This window comes from Dipodomys merriami, unplaced genomic scaffold (assembly GCF_024711535.1).
Source record: "Dipodomys merriami isolate MVZ:Mamm:240054 unplaced genomic scaffold, mDipMer1.0.p SCAF_1978, whole genome shotgun sequence".
In the NCBI taxonomy this organism is placed as follows: Eukaryota; Metazoa; Chordata; class Mammalia; order Rodentia; family Heteromyidae; genus Dipodomys; species Dipodomys merriami.
Window position 1 is genome coordinate 52546 of NW_027203357.1, and position 24724 is coordinate 77269.

The window sequence follows — 24724 nt, forward strand, 5'->3', positions numbered from 1 at the left end:
TGTGATCAGATCTCACTTTTTGCCTGGGTTGATCTTGGATTGCAATCCTCTCAATCTATGCCTCCCAAGTAGATGGTACTACAGGAGTGATCTATTATGCTTAGCCTTTAAAATGATCACTTAGAGCTGGGCACAAGTGGCTCCTGCCTGTAATCCTAGCCACTCAGGAAGCTGAGATCTGAGGATCGAGATTCAAATCCAACCAGTGCAGGAAAGACCATGAGACTCTTATCTCCAATAAACCACCAGAAAACCTAAGTGGTCCTGTGGCTCAAGTGGTAGAGTGCTAGCCTTTAGCTGAAGAGCTAAGGGACAGCAGTACCCCGGCCAAGAGTTCAAGTCCCAAGACAGACAAAAAAAATCACTTAGGAAGATAAAAGAAAAACTCCTGAATTCTCACATTTATTTAAATAGCGGCTGCCAGTCATATTTCATAAAGCACTTATGGGGCCCATGAAGTCTTTTATTTTTAAAATACAATAAAATAGTACTAGAGCAGTTGGGATATTGTTCTGCCAGTAACACAACTGTAAGAGGCTCGGAGGGAGCAAGCAAGCCGGCTACAGGCCAGCTCCACCGCCGCTTCTTCTGAGCAGCAAGCAGCCATGACTGGGGCACAGGCTCCTCAGGCCAGACCCTGCAGGCAGGGCAGCCCCTCCAAATCCCTCCAGTGGCTGACCTCAGGCCTCAAAGGCTCCAGCGCCGAGCTTCCTGGGCTCATCCCTAGGCTGGAGGTGCAGTGTGAAACAGCAAAGGAGCCAGCGAGACTCCTCCAGTGTCAGGGCAACCAGGCAGGAGTGGAGCCAAATGGCCAAACTTGCAGCAGCGACTGCAGCAGTTGTTGCTGCCTCGTGCAGCATGGGCCAGGGCTCCTGCAGCTGCTCAGGCACAGCCAGAGGTGGAGAAAAACTCCAGGACTGACACAGCCCCCTTCCACCCAATCTGCCTAAGATCTGGGAGCTGGAGTGGGAGCAGAAGGAGAGGGGTTCATATGGGTGTTGGAGGCATAGGCCTGCAAAACCCCATTTGAGCACCTGTGTGCCCTGAGGGTGCATACAGACATGCATCCCTTCCTTCCAATTTATTTATTTTTGTTGGTTGTGGGGCTTGAACTCTGGGCCTGGACGCTGTCCCTCAGCTCTTCAGCTGAAAGCAAGTGCCCTACCACCTGAGCCACAGGACCACTACCAATTCTTCTCGGGGAGGAAGGGACACCCTTTCCTCCATGCTGGGCAAAGGTTCTGCCCCGGTGCAAGACTCAGGTAATGGTTTGCTCAAAGTACCATTCGTGCTTCATCTACTTAACCACGTAGAACAATGCCTGGAGACCCCCCCCCCATGTGTAAATCACCTGTGCTTTACCTATTTTTACAACCTTGTTTAGTGGAACTGCTCCACATTTGTTGACAAGGATTAGCTTTTTCTGTTTAAACTCTCATTGTCTGTGCTCCCATAAAACTGTTTAACTCTCTGCCCCTGACTGAAGATTTACTTCTCCTGCTTGTGTGCTGTATATAAGCATGTGATGTTCCAATAAATTTTGTCTATACCCACATGGTGTAGTCCCTTCTTGCCTATACCACACATCGTGTTCCCAGATCCCGTTGTGGAAACAGCAACAGATGGGGTTATGCCGGTTGATGCCTCTGACATCTCCCCCCTTTTTTGTTTTTTAAGTACAACCGTAAGCAAGAGATCCTTTGCAGAAGGGATTTGCAGAAACTATTTTGGAATGTAGACAGCAATATCTTGACAAGACATAATGCAATCAATCCTGTAGAAACACTATGGGTAAAACTGTGCCACCAGGTTCGAGGGTCCAATTGGTTTAGCACAGATGCAATTCCCTCAGCCAGACCTTCATATCCCACCCCAGGGAGTTGTGCCAAGAAAGTCTCAATGACTTCCTGCTGTAACTAGTGGATGTCCCAAGTCAAATTTCCTTGCAAGACTGGCAGGTGGTAGTGAAGTCCCTGCCAAGTAATGTTAGAAGTGTTGAATCAAGTAGGAGTGATGCACAGTTTATTGAGCTCTAATCACACTTGAAGGTTAGCTGTTTCTGCAGATCAATTATCTGGTCTCCCATCCACTGCACCGTGTGTTGCAGGGTGTTCAGACGGGAATCAATGTCCTGTTTAATATTGTGCTGATGAGTCCATAGCTGGTGACAGTCCAGCCACTTCTCTACAAAGTCCTTGGTTTGGATGGAGGAATGCAGGGCCACTCCGGCAGTCGCAGCAGTCATGGTGATAGCAGTCATTTCAAGGATCACAGCTACACTCAGACCCAGGAATCTCCTAGTTCTCTTCAGCAGTTGCTGGAAGACTCCTGTCAACAAACCAACAGTGGGGCTCTCCTGCCAAGGTCGGGTGAGGTTAACAGGCACCCAGACCCCTAAGCGAGATCTTAATATCAGGAGAGACTGAGAAGGCATATTAAAAGAAATAGTATGATTTAAGCATGTAAAGAGTCCAGGCTGCGTGGGTTCTCATTGATTGACACTGTCCCTGTGGGCTAGGACATAGGAAAGTTTAATACAACCCTGTACAGTAAAAGAATGGTTCCTGTAAAATGTATAATTTGCCTCATGGGCCCTAGTAAAGTGACCAATCCAATTCTGAGTTGTATAAAATTGCGTGGCAAGTTTTATAAATGCCACTGCTCAGGCCCTAAGTGTCCCCTGAAGTTTATATGTGGCCTACGAGGCACAAGGCCTCCATCATGTCAGGTGAGCAAGCCAATGGGTTCTACATGATTTATAACTCCATTGTATAGACGTCACCATCAGAAGAATTATTAGTATACCAATCACCAACATGCTTTTCAGAATAATTGGCAATGAAACATCCATGAGGACCTCAATCTATAAATGAGATGTTATCATTATGCTGTATAATCTTTCCTCTAGGGTTTTGACACTGAGACCACTGAATAGAAACATAAACAAAATTCAATAATTAATGTCCTGGCATACTAGGTTAGGTGGTCGCCCAGTCTTATTTGTATAAGAATGATCCTTACCAATAAAATTTAAGGAAATTGTGCTGAATAGCCCCATATGATTGTTGATTTTATCATCAGGCAAGATGTATGCCCATACCTGTCTTCTGGTTGGTAAGCAAGGTGATGTCCCTAAACACAGTGGTAAAGACTCAAATCCTAAGGAAATAATATAAGGTATGCCTTCCTCACCTGGATGAGTAGGGTCTGCATGATCCCATGGTGGAGGAAAATACATGCTGTCATTTGTATACGCCACCGGACCTTGGTCTAGCTAATCCACTAATTTTAACAATGGTCGGTGAGTGACATAGGCCCAATATGCATGTTCACTACTCACTGCAGAAGTATTCACAAGCAGTGCAATCATGGCCAAAACAGATATTCAGGTATTCTAGGGGTTTTTGTACTGACCAGGGTGGCTTCGGTCTTGTGTCAACACCTTATTCTGACCCCATGTTGCTGGGGTCAAGCTGGTTTTCTTAAGATAAGGATGATGGCTTCCTCCAGACTTCAACCTTAGGTCTGCAAATCTGCGTACTAGATGTTCTTCCTCAGGGTTGTGTTGTGTTGTTTTTGCTTCTCTGGAGGTCGGATGAGTCAAAAAGGGACCCAGATGTTGCCAGTAGATCCATCTGGAATGATAGAAACGCTATTTTCACTTATGGGGCATTAGTCTTATTCTTCATTGATTAAATTTTTTAAACCATATGGGAATAGATAGTGAGGTGGTGCTAGAGGGATAAAATGCTTTTCAGCTTTAGTGAAAGGATCACTTTGAGTGAAATTTTAAAAATTTAGAGTAAATAAGGTTAAGGCAAAAGTTCCCTTGGGGATTCCCCTTTTTTGTTTTTTTAATAATTGAAGCTTAAATGTTTTATGGGTGTGTAAACAGTTGGCATTAGTCTACACAGGTTCATTAAAGAAGTTTTACCTAGGGACTAACTTTAGTAAACTCCCCTAATATTTTTCTGATTGTACACTGGCTTTTAGAATATGGTGTGGGGTAGTTTGTCAAGGTGACAACTTTTTACTAATTACATTTTATTCCAAACTAGAGTTTAGGCATAATTTTTTAACTTTTCATAACTGTATGGACCCTTTGGGGGGCGGCTATAGCAGCATAGCCTGTTTAGTACTTTGGTTTGTAAAAGATTTAAATAGTCTAGGATGTTTAAAGGTAAGATCCATAAGAAGTTCCACTTGTAGGTGTTCAGTGGCAGTTTTGTAATTGACAAACAAGTTATAAAAGCAGACCTAACAGTTAGTGATTACAAATTGCATCAAGGCAAATAGGGTGGTTGAGTCCACACAACTGCCTGTAGACATCCTGGTATCTAGGCTGGAGATGGGGGCATTGCACCCAGCTTCAAGGCCTGGAGGTGGGACAAGTCTTACCTTGAAATCCTAGGAAAACATTACCTCCCCAAATGGGCGAAAGCATTGTTTAGCTCCTCAAATAGCCTAGGTGGGACAGGCAGGCCATCCTTTGGAATACAGATGTTTAGTGTAGCTCCTGGTGCTTAACTCTCTACTTAAGCCCTTATCTTTGAAAATTTAACATTTGGTCTAAATCCTGATATAAATGATCTTTTTAGTAATTATCAGACCACAATTTTGTTTTATTTTGGTGTTTATACCAATGTTTCTCTGCTTACCTGGGACTTATTTGTCTCAGTTAAATTTGAATTTTCTCCTTCCTTGTTCTGATTAATACCCTATCTCTTTACTTTTGATCTGGTCCTAACAATTTCATATTTTATTCTTAAACAAATTTATTTGGTTAGTGTCAGCCCAGAATTTACTGCCAATTAGGGTTTTAAGCACATACAGAGCAGTTTGGATTTAAGCTATTCCCCACAATTCACAACCTCAGCCTTTTACAGCCAACTATTACAAATGGTTGACAAGTTCTTGCCCAGTTATGCATGCTTATAAAGTAGCTTGCCATGACCTCCAGCTCTGATCAATTTTAGAAGAGCCAAACATTATTGCCAAAGTCCCAGGAGTGCCTCTTTCTATGTTAGGGTAAACGCAACCTTGACATTTCCCTTGGTCACTGGACTTGAACTTAGTGCCTGAGTGCTGTTTTTCAGCTCTCCAGTGCAAGGATTGCACTTTGCCACTTCGGACTCCAAAGCAACTCTGCCCGCTTTTTTGGCACTCTGCTGGCTAGTTAGAGATGATAATCTTTCTCTGCCTGGACTGGCTTTGAACTGCAGTTTGTAGATCGCTCACCTTTGGTCCTCAGCTCCACCCTCATCTGGGCCCCCTCCCATTTCTGGAGTTCCCTCCATACAACTGGTCTCTCCCTCTCTCCACCCAGACCCACCTGAACTCCCATCTACCTCACTTCCTTTTCTCTCAGATACTTCTGCTACCAGGATGATGATGGAGGTCATGTGCTCCCTCTTGGGGGAAATATGGCTCCTCTAATAAACCTTGTAATAATCTTTCTCCTTTGCCTGCCTGCCTCTGCATGGTCCCATAGGATGGATGTGTCTGATCCTCTTTCACTGGTGGCTCCATACTGGGATAGGTTCCCCAGTGCATTTGCTCCCCCTGCACTTCAGAAGGGAGTTCAAACAGCTGCCCTGGGACCTATTCTGAGATCCTTCACTCCAGTCACCAGAGGACCATCAAGGTAACTTTCTCCTGACTGAGTGCTCTACCAGCCCATCCAGCCCCACTAATTAATTCCCACTCCAGGGTAAGTGACAAGTTTGTCTGAGGTCAGGGTTTCTGATTCCAATATCAGTGGTAAGGCCACCTGAGCCTTTCTGGGCTAACTGAGCCCCACCCTCACCATCTGACCAAAAACTTGGCCAAGTGCTGGAATTAGCCACTAGAGGCCTACCATGGCCCAAGGACCCACCTTGGACCAACATAAGGACAGTCTCCACTGGTGGGGCCACCACCTATTTAGGAGCCAACCTGCACTGCAGAGGACACTCTACTCTAGGCACATGGCTTCAGGTCACTTACCATGGGAAGGACACTAAATTTCTTTACATTAAGGCCACCTGGCCTTGGAGGGCTGTTGAGTCCCCATCATTAAATTTGGCCCCACATTTAAAACTCCACTTCTGAGAGTGCTTGAGCAAGTAGCTCTCTCTCTCTCTCTCTCTCTCCCTCCCCTTAAACTCTGCCTCTTGCCAAAATTACCTGCTTGTAACCTCTTTCACAAGTATTTCATATGCTAAACGCTTTGGTTAAGCCCTGGAAGAATGTAACCAGTAATTGCTTGTTTCTACTCATTAGATAGAAAATGGGTGAGTTTAAGTCTAAACTCCCTGAAATAAAGGCCAACAAGTTTGGATATTACCAAAAGTGTATTAATCTTCTCTCTAGCATTGAGCAAGTGGTGGATGTGCCAAATTGGCATCTTGGTACTTCAGCTTAGTACTACCCCTTCCTCCTCCCCTGTCCTGTGGTGCCATTATGCTAGGCCAAGTGTATGTTCCTATTGCCTCCTGTTCACTAGGTTTCTTGTTGGCAAAGTTTTGTATTTTAAAATGACCACATGGTTCCATCATAATTAGAAAATTAGTTCCACTAAAATTTCAAAACTTTAAAAGTCTATTTTAAAATCTAAGCACGCTCTATAATCTGTGCACAAACATGTCTGTCTGTGTCTTATTTGACTATATGTAAGTGATTATGGTTTCAAGGTTACTCTGCCTACTAAAAATCTTTGTCAATGGAAGCTGTGAATTAATCTAAATTGCTTTAAAACTTTGTGACCTGACTAAGCCAAAGAAAAAACAGGCAGTTTTAAAAGACCTTGGAAAAGGACTTAAAAAAGACAATGTCCTTTACAAAGTAAATGAAATTGGTAACTAAGTTTGCTGTGAATTATGTCATTCCTATGTCCATTTATGCTAAGAGTTAACTATTGTTCACTGACCATGGCTAGTAAACTAAAGCTAAGGGTTTCATTCTCTGTTTTCTCCCCTGTGTGCCGATCAACTTCAATTAAGATCAAGGGACCAGAGTGACTATGCCCAGTCACAGCTGCCTAAACCAGTGGCACCAGCCTGCAAAAGCCAGTGTAAACCAGGTCTCTAACCAGTATATGTAGAAATATTGCAGGTTACCAACAGGAGGTGCAACAGTCCATACATGTTGGGAGATGCCACAGTCTCTCTCAGACTCTGGCCTTGCTTCATCTCACATGACCAAAAGCCTGTTAATTAAGGGTAAAACACAAGACACATTAGATATTTGGTTCTGTAAATGTTCATCGCCAGAAGTTAGACCATACGGGGTGTATGAGCAAAGGATAGAAATTGATTTCTATACTATTTTACAATTGGAGGTAAATTCCTAAAGGTAACAAAGACTGCAGAAAAAAAATATGGCCACTCTTTCTATTCACTGCCCACAGGACAGCCTACAGGCAAAGAATATACAGCCCAGTGTTTCAATGATGCATTTAAATGCAAATTAAAATAACTTTACAAAAAGGATTTAAAATGACATCCCCCTTGCAAAAATTTGAGAAGTTGTGGGGAGTGGCTGGCCTCCCAGACAAGTTTAAAAGATAAAATTTTCCTAAAGGTTTATTTCAAAGTAAAAAGAAATAGGATTATTCTAGTTTGCCCCTAAAATTTTTTGTAACAGTTGCCGGAAGGCCCACAGTAAAAGATAGGACAAGTTTGTCAAATGTAATTTAATAAGTAAAACCATGCTTATAAAACTACTTCCAGCCGGGCGCTGGTGGCTCACGCCTGTAATCCTAGCTACTCAGGAGGCTGAGATCTGAGGATCACGGTTCAAAGCCAGCCCGGGCAGGAAAGACCGTGAGACTCCTATCTCCAATAAACCACCAGAAAACCGGAAGTGGCTCTGTAGCTCAAGTGGTAGAGCGCTCGCCTTGAGCTGAAGAGCTGAGGGACAGCGCCCAGGCCCAGAGTTCAAGCCCCATGACCGACAAAAAAAAAAAAAAAAAAAAAAAAAAACTACTTCCAATGACCATCTTTGTTGCTTTTAATTGGAGTAAAAGTGACTGTTTGTAAAAAAAAAAAAAAAAAAAAAAAAAAAACTCATTGATCTGCAGTTTGAAGCCAGTCCAGGCACAGGCAGACTAAAGTCCCTGTGAGATTGTCATCTCTAATCTGCCAACAGAGTGCTCAAAGCTGAGTTGTTTTGGAGTTTAAAGTGGCCAAGTGCTAGTCCTGAGCTGGAGAGCTGAGGGACAGCACTCAAACCCTGAGTTCAAGTCCAGCGACTGACCAAGGAAAGTGCCAAAGATGTATTTATCCCAACATAAGAAAGGCACTCCAGGGACACTGACAATGTTAAAACATCCAGAGGCAATTACAAACAAATGTTTGGATGACAAAAGTGGTATCAGGTCCTGAGTTACTTGAGCTTGGTCCTCCAAAAAATTGATCAAGCCAGAAGGTCATAGAAAGATAAGTTTGTAAACATGCCTATCACCCATGTTGGTCTAACTGGGCAAAACTTTCCAGAGATCTGTGATAGTGGGTAATAAAAGCTAAGATTGTAGAATGTAAATCCCAAAACCCCTGTATCTCCTCAAAGTCCTAATTGGCAGTAACTTTTGAGCTGGTTAAATTCATCTGTTGAAAAGCTTGTAGAGCTGAGATTATGTTCCTATTGAGATCTGTCTAAAGGCCTACATAGGTAGGCATTCCTCTGCCAGACAGAAAATGCTTTTATAAACCAGGGTGTTAAACAGGCTATGCTGCTGTAGCCCAAGAAAAGGCCTGTACATTTGTTATAGGTTAAATGTTGTCTATAAGCCACTTTAAGCAGGCTACCCAGAGGCAGTGGGTCATAGAGTGCCAATCAGTCTCAGGTTAAAAGCATCTACTGGGCTTTCTTTTAAAAATCTCTGACAAGTAATTGTTAGTCAATTGTGAACAAGTTATAGGTAACCTCCATTTCATTGATCTCCTTGTTGCTTTAACTGGAAATAAAAAGAGCTTTTGTAAGAAAGTTCAAAGCCATCCTGGGCACACAAAAAAAAATCCTTCTAAAACTCCATCTCCCTACTAATCAGCACAGAACCAGGACTATCCAGCCAAAGGCTGAAAGTGGCATTGTGACTCTAAGTAGTAGAGCATTAGCCTGGAACAGAAGGACTCAGGGACAGTGCCCAGGCCTTGAGTCCAAACTGTAAATGCCAACCGGGACAAGCTATCCCAGGAATGGATGTTGAGACAATGGCCAGGACAAAGTCAGTCCTGACCATGGAAAACCATGGAAAAGAGTAAGAGATGCTACCCTAAATGGAGTCACTTTATGCTTTATGCATTGTTTCTGGCAAAACTGGGGCTTCAGCTTCCACCCCCACTACAAAGGCAGAGGAGGGGTCCCGCAGAGCAGTGGGGACCTCACAGATGAAGTCCTTCAGGGGAGGGGGCCTCACAGAAGAGGCTGCAAAAAGGGGTGTACCTCACTGGGAGGCCGCAGAAGTGAGAGTGCATTGTGGGGAGGCCACAGAAGTGAGAGTGCCTTGTGGGGGAGGCCGCAAAAGAGGGGAGGGCCTCACAGGGGAGACTGCAGAGGAGGGGAAACTGCAAAGGCACAGAGGAGGAGTTTAAACTTAAACTCATCCATACTTTTACCTTCAGTTACAAGGGAGAGGGAAAGAGGGAGAGGGAGAGGGAGAGAGGAAGAGAGGGAGAGAGGGAGAGAGAGAGAGCCAGAGCTATCTGCCCAAGCACTCACAGAAGTGGAGTTTTAAATTTGGGGCAAAATTTGATTGAAGGGCTCAGCAGCCCTCCAAGGCCCAGGTGACCTTAATGTAAAGAAATTTAGTGTCCTACCCATGGTAAGGGACCTGATTCCACGGGTCTATATTAGAGTGTTCTCCACAGTACAGGTTGGCTCCTAAAGGGGGTGGTGGCCTTGCCAGTGGAGAATGTCTTCATGTTTGTCCATTTGCATTCCTTGGGCCATGGAGGAGGGTTCCTTGGGCCAAGGTAGGCCCCTGGCACTTGGCTAAGGTTTGGCTCTGATGAGGGGAAGGGGGGCTCAGTAAGTCACAGAGGCCCAGGTGGCCTTACCACTGAGATATCAGAATCAGAAACCCAGACCTCAGATAAACTGGTCACTTACCCTGGAGTGGGATTTAATTAGCAGTGTTGGATAGGCTGGTAGAGCGCTCAGTCAGGAGAAAGTTACCTTTGTGATCCTCTGGTGACTGGCATATAGGATCTCAGGATGGGTCCCAGGGAAGCTGGTTGAACCTCCTTCCGAAGTGGAGGGAGGATCAAACCCACTGGGGAGCCCATCCCCACAGGGGCGACCAATGTAAGAGGATTAGAAAAAATCCATGCAAGGGGACCATGCAGAAGCAGGAAGGCAAAGGAGAAAGATTATTACAAGGTTTTTTAGAGGACCCATATTTCCCCCAAGAGGGAGCACATGACCTCCATCACTATCCTGGTAGCATGAGGATCTGAGGGAAAAGGAAGTGAGGTAGATGGGAGTCCAGGTGGGTCTGGGCAGAGAGAGGGAGGGGTCAGTTGTATGGAGGGAACTCCAGAAATGGGAGGGGGCCCAGGTGTAGGTGCTCATACTTCGAGCTCATGAATCTACCTGATTCTGGGGCCTGGATGAGTTGCCTTGATCTCTTCTAAGTCATTTACCATATGAGGCTTTTCTGAACTCATACATCACTGCAAATTGCTAGCATTCCTCCCTAGCACATCACTCAATATATTTTTTCCATCATATATTTAAACATATTTATGTGTATACATTCTCTACCCTCCCCCAACCCCACACACAAAGGCATAGACCTTCAAAACAAAGCTTTTCTTTTTTTCCTTGCTACAGTGTCTAGAACCTAATAAACTCAATAGATACAAAAGAGTGAGCTGGGTACTAGTGTCACACCTATTCAGGAAACTGAGATCTAGAATCACTTTTTCCATTTATTTCCCATTTTGATTAAAATTTAAGCATTAAAGGAACTTTTAAAGAGAATCAAGACTTCCTTTTTTCTGGAGGTTTCCTTCACTCCCTTTCACCTAGTCCAGCTCAACCTATGTCCCCCTGGGGGCTTTGGCATCCCAGAAAATCCACAGTCCCCCAGACCCCAGTTAAATTCAGAGAGAATCCAGCATTGCCTTTAGTCATGTGGTGGGCAGAGCAGAAAGCATCCACCACGTGTGCTACCCAACACCTCTAATCCACACCAGTGCCACTTCTATACTCCTAGCCACATGAGCAGCATTGTGTCACCGTCGCTTGCACTGGCATAGGCTTCCGTGGTCATCAGGACAGATGTCCTGAGAGTTATTTCATCTGCACAAGGTGCCATTTCCTGGGTCCAGGTATATTGCTGATCTGGGAAATCACTGGCATTGGAGCAAGCCAGGGCTGCTGCAACCGCACTGTAGGATGCATCTCTCTGCAGCAAAACCTGAGGCCCTTCCTTCCTAGACACAATGGAGATCCTAGAAAATTCCCTGCTTGTCCCTAGATGAGTCCATGAATATATCTACAGCCCTCATCTGTCAGAAATGAACAAAGAGTACAGAATTGTTCAAGTCATTTTCCTTCTTCACAGAAGGGTGCACTATCATCCTGGCCCCCCAGAGCGAGGCAGCACACCAAATGGGGGGATCCACTTGGTTTTCATCCCAACCTAGGAATGATATTATCCCTTCTCATGTTGCTAAGGAATCAGGATCACATCTTTGTAAACAATCGGTTACCAGGGTAATAGGGTCATAGAAGGAAGACAAGTCATTCTAACCATCAGTGGACCATCCCTAGTCAGGAGGCAGTGTACTTTGGGAGGCTATTGCTCAAAAACAAACATCCTTTTTACCTGTTAATGAAACTGCAAATCCACTGCACCTCACCTTTGTCATTACAACAACAACAACAAAAAGAAAAAGAAAAGGGTGTTTTGGATTTTCTTGTCAGGACTGGCTTGAAACCACAATCCTCAGATTTCAACCTCCTGAGTAGTGCCAAGGTTTTTTATGAGACAATTCTCTCAAATTAACCACCAAGAAAGAAGCAAAAAGGAATAAAGAAAAGTCCAGGACTTGAGCTGAGGCTCAACTGGAAGATAATGGACAGCACCCATGCCCTGATTTCAAACCTATGACCAGCACATCATCATCATCATCATCATCATCATCATCATCATCATCATCATCATCATCATCATCATCATGTGAATAAAAAGACTGTAAGAGCCTATTAAGAATATTAAAATTGAGGGCTGGGAAGGTGGCTCAGTGGTAGAGCTCTTGCCTTGCATGCATGAGGCCCTGGGTTTGATTCCTCAGCACCTTATATCAAAAAAGAAAAAAGCCGGAAGTGGCACTGTGGCTCAAGTGGTAGAGCACTAGCCTTGAGCTGAAGAGCTGAGGATAGCACCCAGGCCCAGAGTTCAAGCCCCATGACCAAACAAAAAAAATATTAAAATTGAGTGAGCCAGGCACTTTTTGGTGGCTGACATGTAATGCCAGTTAGGAGCATGAAATCTCAGGATGGTGGTTAAAAGCCCACCTGGGCAGGAAATTCCATGAGGCTCTGATCTCCAACTAACCAGCAAAAATGCCAGAAGTAGAGCTGTGGTTCAAGTGGTAAAGCAACAGCCTTGAATGAAAAAGCAAAATAACAGTGACCAGGCCCAGATACATAGGGTAGGACTACTACTAAGTAATCAATTAAATACAAATACACAAATAAAAATCAGAGTGGAAGATGAGCACAAAAGCCAAGAGAATTGGTGGTTTACACCTGGAGCTCAAGCTACACAAAAGACAGAACTTGAAGATCTGGGTTCCAAGGCAACTGAGGCAGAAAAGTCCCTTAGGAATTTGTGAGTATGTATCAGGTGTGGGTCTTGAACCCAGGGGTTGAAATAGAATTTTTTTTTTCTTAAAGGTAGCATTCTACCACTTCCTTTCTTTGGGGGATGAAATGGAGATAAGTTTTATGGACTTACCTGCCTGGGCTTTCAACCCCAATCCTCAGATTTCAGGTGCTGATACAGTACTCTTATCTTCTATGAGATTTTTTATCTTCCATGAACTGCCAAAAAGTAAAAGAAGCCAGAAGTTGATCTGTGTGGCTCAAGCCACAGAGACTGCTTGCTTTGAGGGAAAATGAACAACAAAATCCCTCATACACAGTGGCCCTGCCCTGGTTTCAAACCCAGGAAGTGACCAGGCCCTATGTTCAAGCCCTAGGACCACCACCACCAGCAACAAAAGAATGACTCAGGGACAGGGACTAGGCCCTGAATACAAAGCCTAGAAACAGCATTAAAAATAAAAGAAAAACAAATTCAGAGACTGTGGCTAGGCTCCAGAGTTCAAGGTCTACAACCAGCACCAGGACGGACACACACACACACACACACACACACACACACACACACACACACACACACACACACACACACACGAAATGAACAATATAATAAGAAGGCAAAAGAAGAAGAGCGAAGTCAATGAAATATTTTTAAGTAGTGGCTCATGCCTATAATCCTAGCTACTGTGGAAGCTGAAATTTTAGGATTGTGGTTCATAATCAACCTGGGCAGGAAGCTCCATGACACTTGGTTTTATGTGTGCTAGTCCTGGGGCCTGAACTTGTGCTGTTTTGCACAAGACTAGAACTATTCTACTTCCAAGCTCTTGGTGATTAATTGGAGATGAGAGTCTCAACAACTTTCCTGCCCTGGCTGGCTTTGAACCACCATCCTCTGGCTAATGTCCCTGTCTTCCCATGAGAATCTTTCTTTTTTTGGGGTTGGTCATGGGGCTTGAACTCGGCCTGCACACTGTCCCTAAGCTCTTCAGCTCAAGGCTAGTGCTCTACCACTTGAGCCACAGGGCCACTTCTGGTTTTCTGGTGATTTAGTGGAGATAATTGTCTCATGGACTTTCCTTCCCAGTCTGGCTTTGAACTGCAATCCTCAGATCTCACCCTCCTGAGTAGTGGCTTACAGGCGTAAGCCACTGGCACTCAGCTTTTTTTTTTCTTTTCTTTTTTCTGTTTTATGGGTTGTGGGGCCTGAACTCCAGCTCTGGATGGTGTCCCTTAGCTCTTCAGCTCAAGGCAAGCACTTTACCACTGAGCCACTTCCCAGCTCCTCCATAAGAAACATCCCTTATGAATCACCAAATTTGTTTTACAAAGCCAGATGTTGAAATGTGGCTTAAGTTTTAGGACATGGGAGAGACTCCAGCACAGTGACCTTGCCCTGATTTCAGGTTTAGGAACAATCACCACTCCCTGTGTTCCAGCCCTAGGACCAGAACCAAATAAATAAATAACTCCCCCATTTTCACTGTATTTGATCCCATTTTCACTGTATTTGATGTTGGCGTAATTTGTGAAGGTGAAGGGAAAAAACAAATTGTTTAAATAGGGATACAGCTAGACCGATTGCAACAATGAGATGTATAAGAAATTATTTCAAAAAATGAACTTTACAACTTTTGCCTGGTGGGGGTGGTAGAGAACATTACATAAACAAAGCCATTCATGCAGCTGTTGCTCAAGCTGTTAAAGTATGCTAGCCTTGAGAACAAACAATACAAAAAATTCTTCATTCACAGTGGCCCTGCCCTGACTTCAAGCCTCAGGAGAGTGGCCATGTCATGAGTTGAAGCCCTAGCAACAAAAATGAAAATAAATAAATAAATAAAGCCAGAACTTTATCTGTGGCTCAAGCCATAGAGACTGCTAGTCTTGAGAAAGAAAAGGGAAAAACCTCAGACACAGTGGCTCTGCCCTGATTTTATGACTAGCAAAAGTTAAGGCCCTATGTTCAAGCCCTAGGACCAGCAATGAAGAAAAAAAAAAATACAGCAACAACAAAAACTCTGCAAAAATGCCCAAGTCCTGAGTACAAGCCATAAGAGCATCACCTAAAATAAATGCAGAAAGAAAGAAAAATACATAAAGAGCCACAATTTGAACTGTCTTGAGGTGGGAAGCCTACTAGTCTTGAGAAAAAATTAGGAATAATGACCAGGCCTGGAGTTCAAGTACTATAACAAGCTCAAAAAAAAAAAAAAAATCTGTTGGGAGCCAAAAGGAGTCTCTCAACATGAAGATAGGCTTGACTATCTCACCAGAACATCTTGTGGCTGAGTTTACAGAACCACTCTCAGAAATCCGAGGCTTTCATCCTGCCTTATGCAAATATCCTGCAGCTGCTAATGACCACCCTTTCACCCTGCCCTATGCAAACATCCTGCAGCTGCTATGGCCAATGAAAAAGCTTCCTTAATGGCCAATTTAAAAGCTTCCTTATTCCAAGCATATAAATACCCCAGTGTGAAAAATAAAAATTTGCAGCTTGATCAGAATCCCTGTCTTGCTGTCATTCTTCATGTCTCTTGTCCCTTCATTCCTCTCGTTTAGGTTCATCGCCCTCGTTGACGTCCTGCAGGTTGGGACAAAAATCCACAAAAAAAAAACCTTCAAAACAAAAACCTCAGAAAGAGTGGCCAGCCCTAATAATAAGCTAGATGACCCAAACTTACGAAAAAGAGAAAAAGAATAATAAATTAAGTGAAAAGAAGGACAAAAATATTAGAGCCAATTTAAGATTTTAAAAATATGGTTCACACCTATAATCCTACCTCCTCAAATAGCTGAAATCTGAGCATTTGTGGTTTGAATCCAGCCTGGGCAGGAAAGTAAATGAGAATTCTTTTCATTTATGCTACTCCTGGGCTAAAACTTGAGTTTTACTCAAGGCTAGAGCTCTACTGCTTCCTACCTGTTGCTGGTTAATTGGTGAAAAACGTCTCATGGTTTTTCATGCCTAGGATGGCTTTGAACCTTGGCTCTCAACTTTCTTTTTTTTTTCTTTCTTTCTTTATTTTATTTTATTTATTTTTTTTTTGTGAACACACTGTACAGCGGTTTTACAATTACATGGGCAGGTTAATGCGTACATTTCTTATCAAGCATTGCAGCCTCCTCCTTTGTTTACACTACACATCCCTTCCCAGCCTCCCCACCCAACCGCCCACCCAATCCTCCCGGCTTTCCCCCCCACCAACATTGAAAAACTCGTTTTCGACATGACAACTTGTACTTCTCATTGTTGCAACAGGTCTACCTATATCCTTAAACGACTTGTTTTTCCCCATCTCCTACACAAGTTATAATGACATCAAATATAGTGAAAGCAGGGTTATACTGTGGGGGAGGGACATACAAAGCTACAAAGAGATAATCTTATAAATGCGTTAGAAACAAATGCATGAAAGGAAAAAAAACATTAAAATACATATCTAAGGATTCATTTTCATAACATCACATTATCTGACCTTTTCTGCTTGACTCATACATATACTAGATATTGCAAATAATGGAAACCATGGCACCTATGTTTCTTTTGGCCTGGCTTACTTCACTTAATATAATGTTTTCCACGTTTTTCCATTTCCTAACAAATGGGGCAATGTCATCTTTCTGATGGAGGCATAGAATTCCATTGTGTATATATACCACATTTTCTTGATCCATTCATTTACTGAGGGGCATCTGGGTTGGTTCCATATCTTAGCTATGGTAAATAATGCTGCAATAAACATAGTTGTGCTGTTGGCGTTAGTGTGGTCTTGTTTGTAAACATTTGGGTAAATGCCCAAAAATGGGATTGCTGGGTCATAGGGGAGCTCTATGTGAAGTCTTTTGAGGAACCTCCAAAGTGCTTTCCAAAGTGGTTGAACAAGTTTACATTCCCACCAACAATGAAGTAAGGTTCCCTTCTGTCCACATCCCCTCCAGCATCTGTTGTTGTTAGAGTTCTTGATTTTTGCCATTCTAACTGGAGTGAGGTGATATCTCAATGTTGTTTTGATTTGCATTTCTTTTATGGCTAGAGAGGCTGAGCATTTCTTCATGTGTCTATTGGCCATCCTTCTTTCTTCTTCAGAGAAGTTTCTCTTTAAGTCTTTAGCCTACTTGTTTATTGGGCAGTTTTTTCTTTGCAGATTTGTTGTTGGGGGATTTAATTTTTTGAGTTCTAAGTATATTTTAGATATGAGACCCTTGTCTGTTGTATGGCTAGTGAAGATCTTCTCCCAATTAGTGGGCTTTCTATTGATCTTGCTAGCTATGTCCTTTGCCATGCAAAAGATCTGCAACTTCATGCAATCCCATTTGTCCCACCTTTCTTTGATTTTTTGTGTTTCCGGGTCTCTATTCAGAAAATTTCGGCCTGAGCCGAGGAGACCTAGGGTTTCTCCTATTCCATCCTGTAATGTTTTCAAAGTGTCTGCTTTGACTTCGAGGTCTTTGATCCATTTGGAGTTGATTCTGGTGCAAGGTGATATATAAGGATCTAGCTTTAGTTTTCTACAAGTAGTTAACCAATTTTACCAGCACCATTTACTGAAGAGGCTGTCGTTCTTCCATTCTATTGTTTTAGCTCCCTTATCGAAGATTAGATGGCTATAGGTCTGTAGGTTCATTTCTGGGATTTCAATTCTATTCCATTGGTCCTGATGTCTGTTCTTATGCCAATACCAAGCTGTCTGGATAGTCATCTTGGCTTCCTGTAGTTCTTTTTTCCTTTCTGTCTTTTTTGACAGTTGTGGGGCTTGAACTCAGGACTTGTGTGCTGTCCCTGAGCCTCTTGTACTCAAGCCTTGTGCTCTACCATTTGTGCCATAGCGCCACTTCTGGGTTTTGAGTGGTTAATTGGACATAAGAGTCTCACAAGGACTTTTCTGTCTGGGCTGGCTTCCAACTGAGGTCCTCAGATCTCAGCCTGTTGAGTAGTTAGAGCCATAGAACACTTATCTCATATTTGTTAGGTATGAAAAAAAGAGATAGCCGAGTAAGAACAGCACCATGCACATGCTATTCAGGTAAGGGGTAGTTTTATTCAGTAGACCTGCTGGGACCAGGCAAGGTTGGCACTCCACATGGCTGGGAAAGGCCTTGGAATGAGAGAGAGCTGGGAAAGAGAGGAAAGAGAGAGGAAAGAGCTAGAAAAGAGCAGAGAGAGCAGAGAGAGTCTGGGCCTGGGCTAGGCCTTATCTAGGGTACGGGCAGAGAAAGGTGTGGACACATCAAATTCAGATATGACCTCAGTGGATGCAAATGTGACTTCTTCCAGGTGTCCCAGTTGCCTAGGTAACGCAGTTACTGGGTGGAGACTTTGCTGTGAGGAGTGTGGAGTCTGCTCGCCATCCAGGAGCAGACCTTACAATATTAACAAAAAAAAAAAAAAGATGAGCTATGGCTCAAATTGTAAAACTTCCATCCCAGAGGGGGGAAAAAGCCCAACACCTCAAGAAGACTGGCAGGTCAAGCCCTAGTATCACCATAAAAAAATGAAAACCAGGGCTGGGAAGGTGGCTCAGTGGTAGAGTGCTTGCTTGCTTTGGATGCATGAGGCCCTGGTTCGACTTCTCAACATCACATAAGCAGAAAAAAAAGCTGGAAGTGGTGTTGTGGCTCAAATGGTAGAGGACCAGGAGCTGAAGTGCTGAGGGATAGCACCCAGGCCCAGAGTTCAAGCCCCGTGACCAGCCAAAATAAATAAATAAATAAAAGCCAAATACAAAGAAATAAAAACAACCACCAAAAATAAAAAGGAAGAGTTGTGCACTGGCTAAAGATGTAGTGCCTGCTAACTTGGGGGGAGGGGGGCGGAGGGGGAGAAAGCATGGACACTGGAGACTGGCCAGGCCACTTTGAAGCCCTGGGATTAACACAAAGAATAAAAACAACAACAAAAAGGCAGAAAGTGATCTTTGGCTCAAATAGACTATCAGCTTTAAATCAAAAACAAAAACTAAACAACACTGACCAGGCCCTGTGTTCAAGCCCTAGGTCCAGAACCAAAACATAAGAAAAACCTAGCCAGGTGCCAAAGGGTCACACCAGTAATCCTAGCTACTCATACTCAGGAGGCTGAGTTCTGTGGATCACAGTTTGATGCAAGGAAGGAAAGTCCGAGAAACATAATAGACTACTCAGAAAAAGCTGGAAGTGGTGCTGTGGCTGAAGTGGTAGAGTGTTAGCCTTGAGCAAAAGAAGCTCAGGGACAGGGCCCAGGCAGAAGAGTTCAAGCCCCAAGGTCAGCAAAAATGAACAAAGAAAAAAGAAAGTGAGTAATTAAGCTGTGGCTCAAGGTATGAAGCCTGCTAGCCTGGAGAAAAAAAGGTAAAAAATGTAAACAAAAATATTAAAAAATTATTCCCAGAACCACATGCTCCAGTGCACTTTTCCCTACACCCTTAGTTTGCAGACAACCAGGCCAATGCCCCTGCTATACCCTGTATCTCTATGCCAAAAATTTCAATTATTTGAAAACTGCCTTCCGAGAATTGCCACATAGGGACCACATTGAGAATTATTGACCTCAAAAATATTTATTAACATGATTTCTTTTATTCTTGTGATTTTTCTATGTCATTCTCATCATTACTTCCCTAGCACCTAGCAAATTACCTAGAATAAAAATATAGAGACATATCTGCTTATTGAACATCTACATGTATATTTGGGATAATAAGCTAGTTTATATGGGGTCAACAACACTGAGCATTTTTTACAATGAGCCTCATAGTTTGTAAAAAACAAAAACAAAAACAAAAACAAATAACACAATTTAACCCTCAAGAACTCTACATTTGCTAGTCAGCAGTCACTCATACCTCTCATCCTAGCTACTAAATGGAAGCAGGTGCTTGTGTTGTTAAAAATAGTAATGTTATAAAGGAAAAGCAGAGAATTATTATAGACTATAGGAGATCAAGTATACACAACTATATATAATTCATGATCATGTACTGGTATTAGTACTGGAGAAAAAAATGACAGGGACAGAATTGAGCCAATTGTCAAGACTGAAATATAGACAAAGATTAAGCAAAGTATGGCATTGTGATTAATTTACTGAAGCCGGTAACTACTGTGGCTATGTAATAATGGGACATTTTTATCCTGAGGAGAGCAAGATTAAAATATGTAGGAATAGAGGACTATGATATATACAAGTTAATCTCAAATGTATGTCCACAAAGAGAACATACACACAAATAAGTGATTAAGCGAATGAAGGAAAATGTTAACTATAGTGAATTTTCATAAAAAGCACATAAATACTGTTTATATTCTTTTTATGACTTTTCTTAAATTTGACCATTTTTAAACAATACTAGATTGAATAGTGAAGAGATGCACTTGAACTGCAGAAGATGAGTTCCCGAAGAGTGTTCTGAGAGGGTTTCATGGAGAAAGCAAACATTAGGGGATAAGAATAAAAGATCAAGTGTTAACATATGAAAAATTATGGAAATCCAAACATTCAGACTACAACAATAAAGTACCAAGAGTAAGAAGGTTCACAGACACAGAAAATAACTCAGGGCTACTGTGGGTTGAGGGAAGGCAAGAGGCATGAATGGTTTAATGGTCCAAAATTTTTGTCAAGGGTGATGGATATGTTTGGGATAAGATAAAGGTGATGGTTCTACAATACTGGAAATGTACTGAATGTCACTGAATTGTGGTTATAATAATAAATGTTATTACTATTTCCCTATAAAGAAAAACAATCATCCCATTTTAGAGGCTACTGTTTCCAGGAAACTCTCTGACATTATATACTCACAGGAAACCGTACTCTTTCTTTCTTACATTCAGTAGATTTTAAACATGTATTTCTTTATGTTTTTTTTTTCTTTTTGAGGTCAAACCCTGCTAGCACAGGCTGGCCTGGAACTTTCTGCTACTTTGTTGCTTGAGGAATGTCTTTCTTCTACCCAAGACATTCCATAACAAAATTTATTTTCTAATAACAACAACAACCAAAAAGATCAGTTATTAGGGTCCTTACCCTAGGACTTAGGAGCACACAGGACATCTTGATTATATCAGTTCCCTCTGTCCAGAGAGCATTGTGTGCCTGGGGCTTACTGGTTTACAGAATGTCTCCTGAGCCTGGGAAAGATAGGTATAAAAGGAAAAAGCATCCCATGTCCTGTGCATGAGCAGGCAATGGAATATATGTTGTATTAAATATTTCTCTGGATATAGAACCTCTCTGCCCACTCTGACCTTGGATATGAACATAGCTCACAAGTCATCAACAAAGAGAAAGGCTTTTGCTCTTACTTCCATATTGTAAATGGTTACTATCTCAGTTTTTATTCACTGAAGTGTCACAAATAAATGAATCACAATCACCAAGAAGTAATAACTTACCCTGGCCAGTTTGTCTGGTTTGCAGGAGATGTGTTGGGAAAAACATCTCTGTTATCTCTTCAGAAAAATCTTCATCCCCTGAAAAAAACAAAGTTTTACATGAAAAACATTCCAGAAAAACTGCTGAGGATCACAAGAAAGGTGAGAAGGAAGAGGAGTGAAGGCAGCAGAAGTATGCATAACAATTTAATGAGCATGGAATATGAGTGCTTATAGAATTTTTTCCTTTCCTTCTCAAGTTTTTATGATGCATTGTTATCATTATCCATTCTTTCACTATTAAACTTAAATGTCCAATTAAGACAAACATTTCTGAGACTTTTCTTCCACCACTGGTTAAGCTGAAGCTACAGGCGTTAGGGATAATAATAATCACTCGGCCTTCTGAGATTTCTGGGCAGACTTTGTGGCCTTGCCAGCTCCTGCAGACTTCTTGTCCACATCTTTGATGCCACACACAGCAACTGTCTCCTATCACAAACAGCAAGATGACCCAAAGGAGGATAGTCAGAGAAGCTCCCCACATACACAAGGCTTGCTGGAACCATATGAACCATGACAGCATCACTAGACTTCAGGAATTTAGGACTAGCTTCCAACTTCTTACAAGATCTCTGTTCAAGTTTCTCTTTCCAGTCAGTAAACTTGCAAGCAATTTACGCTGAATGACAATCCAGGACAGAGGCATAGTTAGCACTGATTTGGCCTGGATGGTTCAGGAAGGTCACCTGAGCAGTGAAGCTAAATGCTTCCTTGGGTGGATCATTCTTGTTGTCATCACCCACGTTGCCACCCCAAACATCTTTGGGTGACATGCTTATAGAATTTTTTTGTGCATAGTATGTCGATAGATGTTCTTAATGGGCTTATAAGAGAGGTGGGCATTATCACACTTTGGCAATAAAGATAATGAAGGCTGGAAGAGGTCAAGAATTTCCACAAGATTTCTTAGCAAAGGTTAGGAGTTAAACCTTGGCCTCCACTCTCAATGCTCTTTGCGTCACATTACAGAAGAATGAATGGAGAGTATGAAGCAGATATTGTATAAAGTAAATGGAATTCAGGGCTGGGAATGTGGCTTAGTAGTAGAGTGTTTGCCTAGCATGCATGAAGCCCTGGGTTTGATTCCTCAGTACCACACAAACAGAAAGAGACAGAAGTGACCCTGTGGCACAAATGGTAGAGCACTAGCCTTCAACACAAAGAGGCTCAGGGACAGAACCCAGGCCCTGAGTTCAAGCCCCAGGACCAGAAAAAAAAGAAAAGAAAAAGAATTTAAAAAATGGAATTCAAGTTTTGGGAAGAGTTTCAGGCAGAGAAAATGAGTGCCAAGATTAGGGGGTGAAAGCATAGCAGGAAGTTTAGTATAATCACAGCATTTAATGTAAACAAAGGAAAAAAGCGACAAAGTAGGATCCAGCAAAGACTAGGCCTTTACATCCTAGTAAGATTTCAAAGTTTCTAACGAAGAGATGAGGAACCACTGAATGATTTTTAGAACAGAGACAAGTAAGATCAAATTTAAATCAAAGGAAGATCATTTTAATGGCTGAGTAGAGAACTGATCAGCACTAATCTAGGAACAAAAAAGGAAGTAAAATTGAGGGAATAATCCATGATCCAAGTGAGCAAGATGATGTTTAAATCAGCGGGAGAAAGGATTAATGTTGGAAGGGTGCTAAGGAAAATGCTATCTTGATGATGGGAAAACAGAACACCTCACTGAAGAAACATGCAAACATATGGGTAAGTCAAGAGCAAACTATAATCAAGACAGCCAAACATACTGTCAGGAAATATTCCTTCTCTCTTTACACACCTAAATCCTATCCATTCACTCACTTTGAGACCAGCCAAAGGTTTTAACCTTTAGAATCTATATATTTCTTAATCATCAGTCTATAGCTTAAAGGGCAAATTGTTACTGCTTTATCTGACCATTGTCCCCCAAATTTCCTGGGATTGGTGGGAAGAATGTATCATAGCTCATTTGTGCCTCTCCCTTGGCATTTAAGAGAAAGAATTAAAATGACTTAGCAATCCCAAGTATAAGATGGATTGTGAAGGTGATCTCATTAATACCATCCTTACCAACGTAACTCATTTAAGCAACATTTAACTATATCCTAATATGAATAAAAATCTAAAACCTGACTCGTAGGTTGTCATCCAACTAAATCCTACTGGGTGCAAGAAATTAATCTAAAAACATAATGACATACCTATATCACAAAATATTGACAAAATGATCCAATAGCATGCAGAATTTTTTTCATTTATATTTATCTCATTCTGTTCTAAAAAATTATTTAGTGTATACTTAGAATGTAAATAATATTCCAATATATACATTTAATTTACAATGTTCAGATATAAAATGTATTATGTTTGAGTGTTAATAACTTTTTTTTGGTAAGTGTTGAGAACAAAATGAGGCAGGTCACTGCTGTGGCTCATGCCTGTAAACCTAGGTATTTGGGAAGTTGAGAATGGAGGATTATAATTTGAGGTCAGCCTTGGCAGCACAGTTTGTGAGATCCCTTCTCAGCCATAGTCTGTTACATTAATATGTGCTCATCCTCCTACACTAATGTGAGAGTCCAAAATTAAGAGGATCTCAGTTCCAGCCCAGCCTGGGCAGAAAATTTTAGGAGATTCCATCTCAACAGAGAGGCTGGACACAGTGGCAAGTGTCTGTGATCCTAACAATGACAGGAAGACTGAAATCGGTAATTGTAGTTCAGGCATGCATCCAGGCAGGAAACCATACTCTCCCTGAAAACAGTCAAGGGAAAGCAGGGCCCAAGGCATGGCTCAGTGGTAGAGTGTCTGCTTACTAAGTTTGAGTGAGCTGAGCTCAAACCCCAGTACCATCATAACAAAGGAAAACAATGGTGGAAGATCACTACCAAATACTTTCCACAGAATTAAGTATATATTGGGCAGGAGTGTGGCCCAGTATTAGGCTAGGGATGTAACTCCATGGTAGAGTACTTGCCTGAGGCTTTGCATTTGGTGACTGGCATTGAGATGAGGAGAAGTTGCATCGAAAGTATGTAGGATGGTGCTGGTGGCTCACGACAATAATCAGCTACTCAGGAGGCTGAGACCTGGAGGATGGACGTTTAAAGCCAGCCAGGCAGAAAATTCTGTTTAGATCTATCTCCACTTAGCAAGAAAAAGACAGACTGGTGTCGTGGTTCAGATTAGTAAGACATCAGCTGAGTTCAAGCTGTGGTCCTGGCACCAAAAACAACAATAACAAAATAAATAAATAAAGGAATAAAGTGTGGGCATTGGAGGGACTTTGGAGAAAGGCAGGACTCTCCCAAAATCGGAAGACATATTCTTAGGCAAAGGGATGGCAAGGACCAAGAATGCTGATAGAAAAAGATGACCAACACTACCACAACAGTAGGTTCCTACCTTTATCCCCGTCAGCTACTTCCATTTTTTCAGTACTTCATTGAGATATCATTAAATGCCAACATCACTGCTGAATTCTCAACAAATATCACTGAGGAGGGCTGGC

At 42.3% G+C, this 24724-nt stretch overlaps 1 protein-coding gene across 6 annotated transcripts; it reads right to left on the minus strand.

The window, feature by feature from the left end:
• Positions 1 to 374: 374 nt before the first annotated feature.
• On the minus strand, positions 375 to 24724 carry LOC138831464 (endogenous retrovirus group K member 18 Env polyprotein-like). 6 transcript variants are annotated; one of them, XM_070028518.1, is made up of 8 exons: positions 24619 to 24723; positions 24191 to 24432; positions 21193 to 21270; positions 20825 to 20928; positions 12947 to 13032; positions 7102 to 7186; positions 3415 to 3635; positions 375 to 2328 (listed from the first exon to the last, which is right to left on the minus strand). In XM_070028518.1, exons 6-8 carry the CDS (start codon positions 7167 to 7169, stop codon positions 2033 to 2035), a joined length of 585 nt encoding a protein of 194 aa, XP_069884619.1. In that variant the 5' UTR covers positions 7170 to 7186; positions 12947 to 13032; positions 20825 to 20928; positions 21193 to 21270; positions 24191 to 24432; positions 24619 to 24723; the 3' UTR covers positions 375 to 2032. The 6 variants fall into 6 exon arrangements, 3 of the variants coding, with proteins under 3 accessions (XP_069884619.1, XP_069884618.1, XP_069884620.1); XM_070028517.1 differs by lacking the exon at positions 20825 to 20928; XM_070028519.1 differs by lacking the exons at positions 20825 to 20928; positions 24191 to 24432 and having other exon boundaries at positions 24619 to 24724.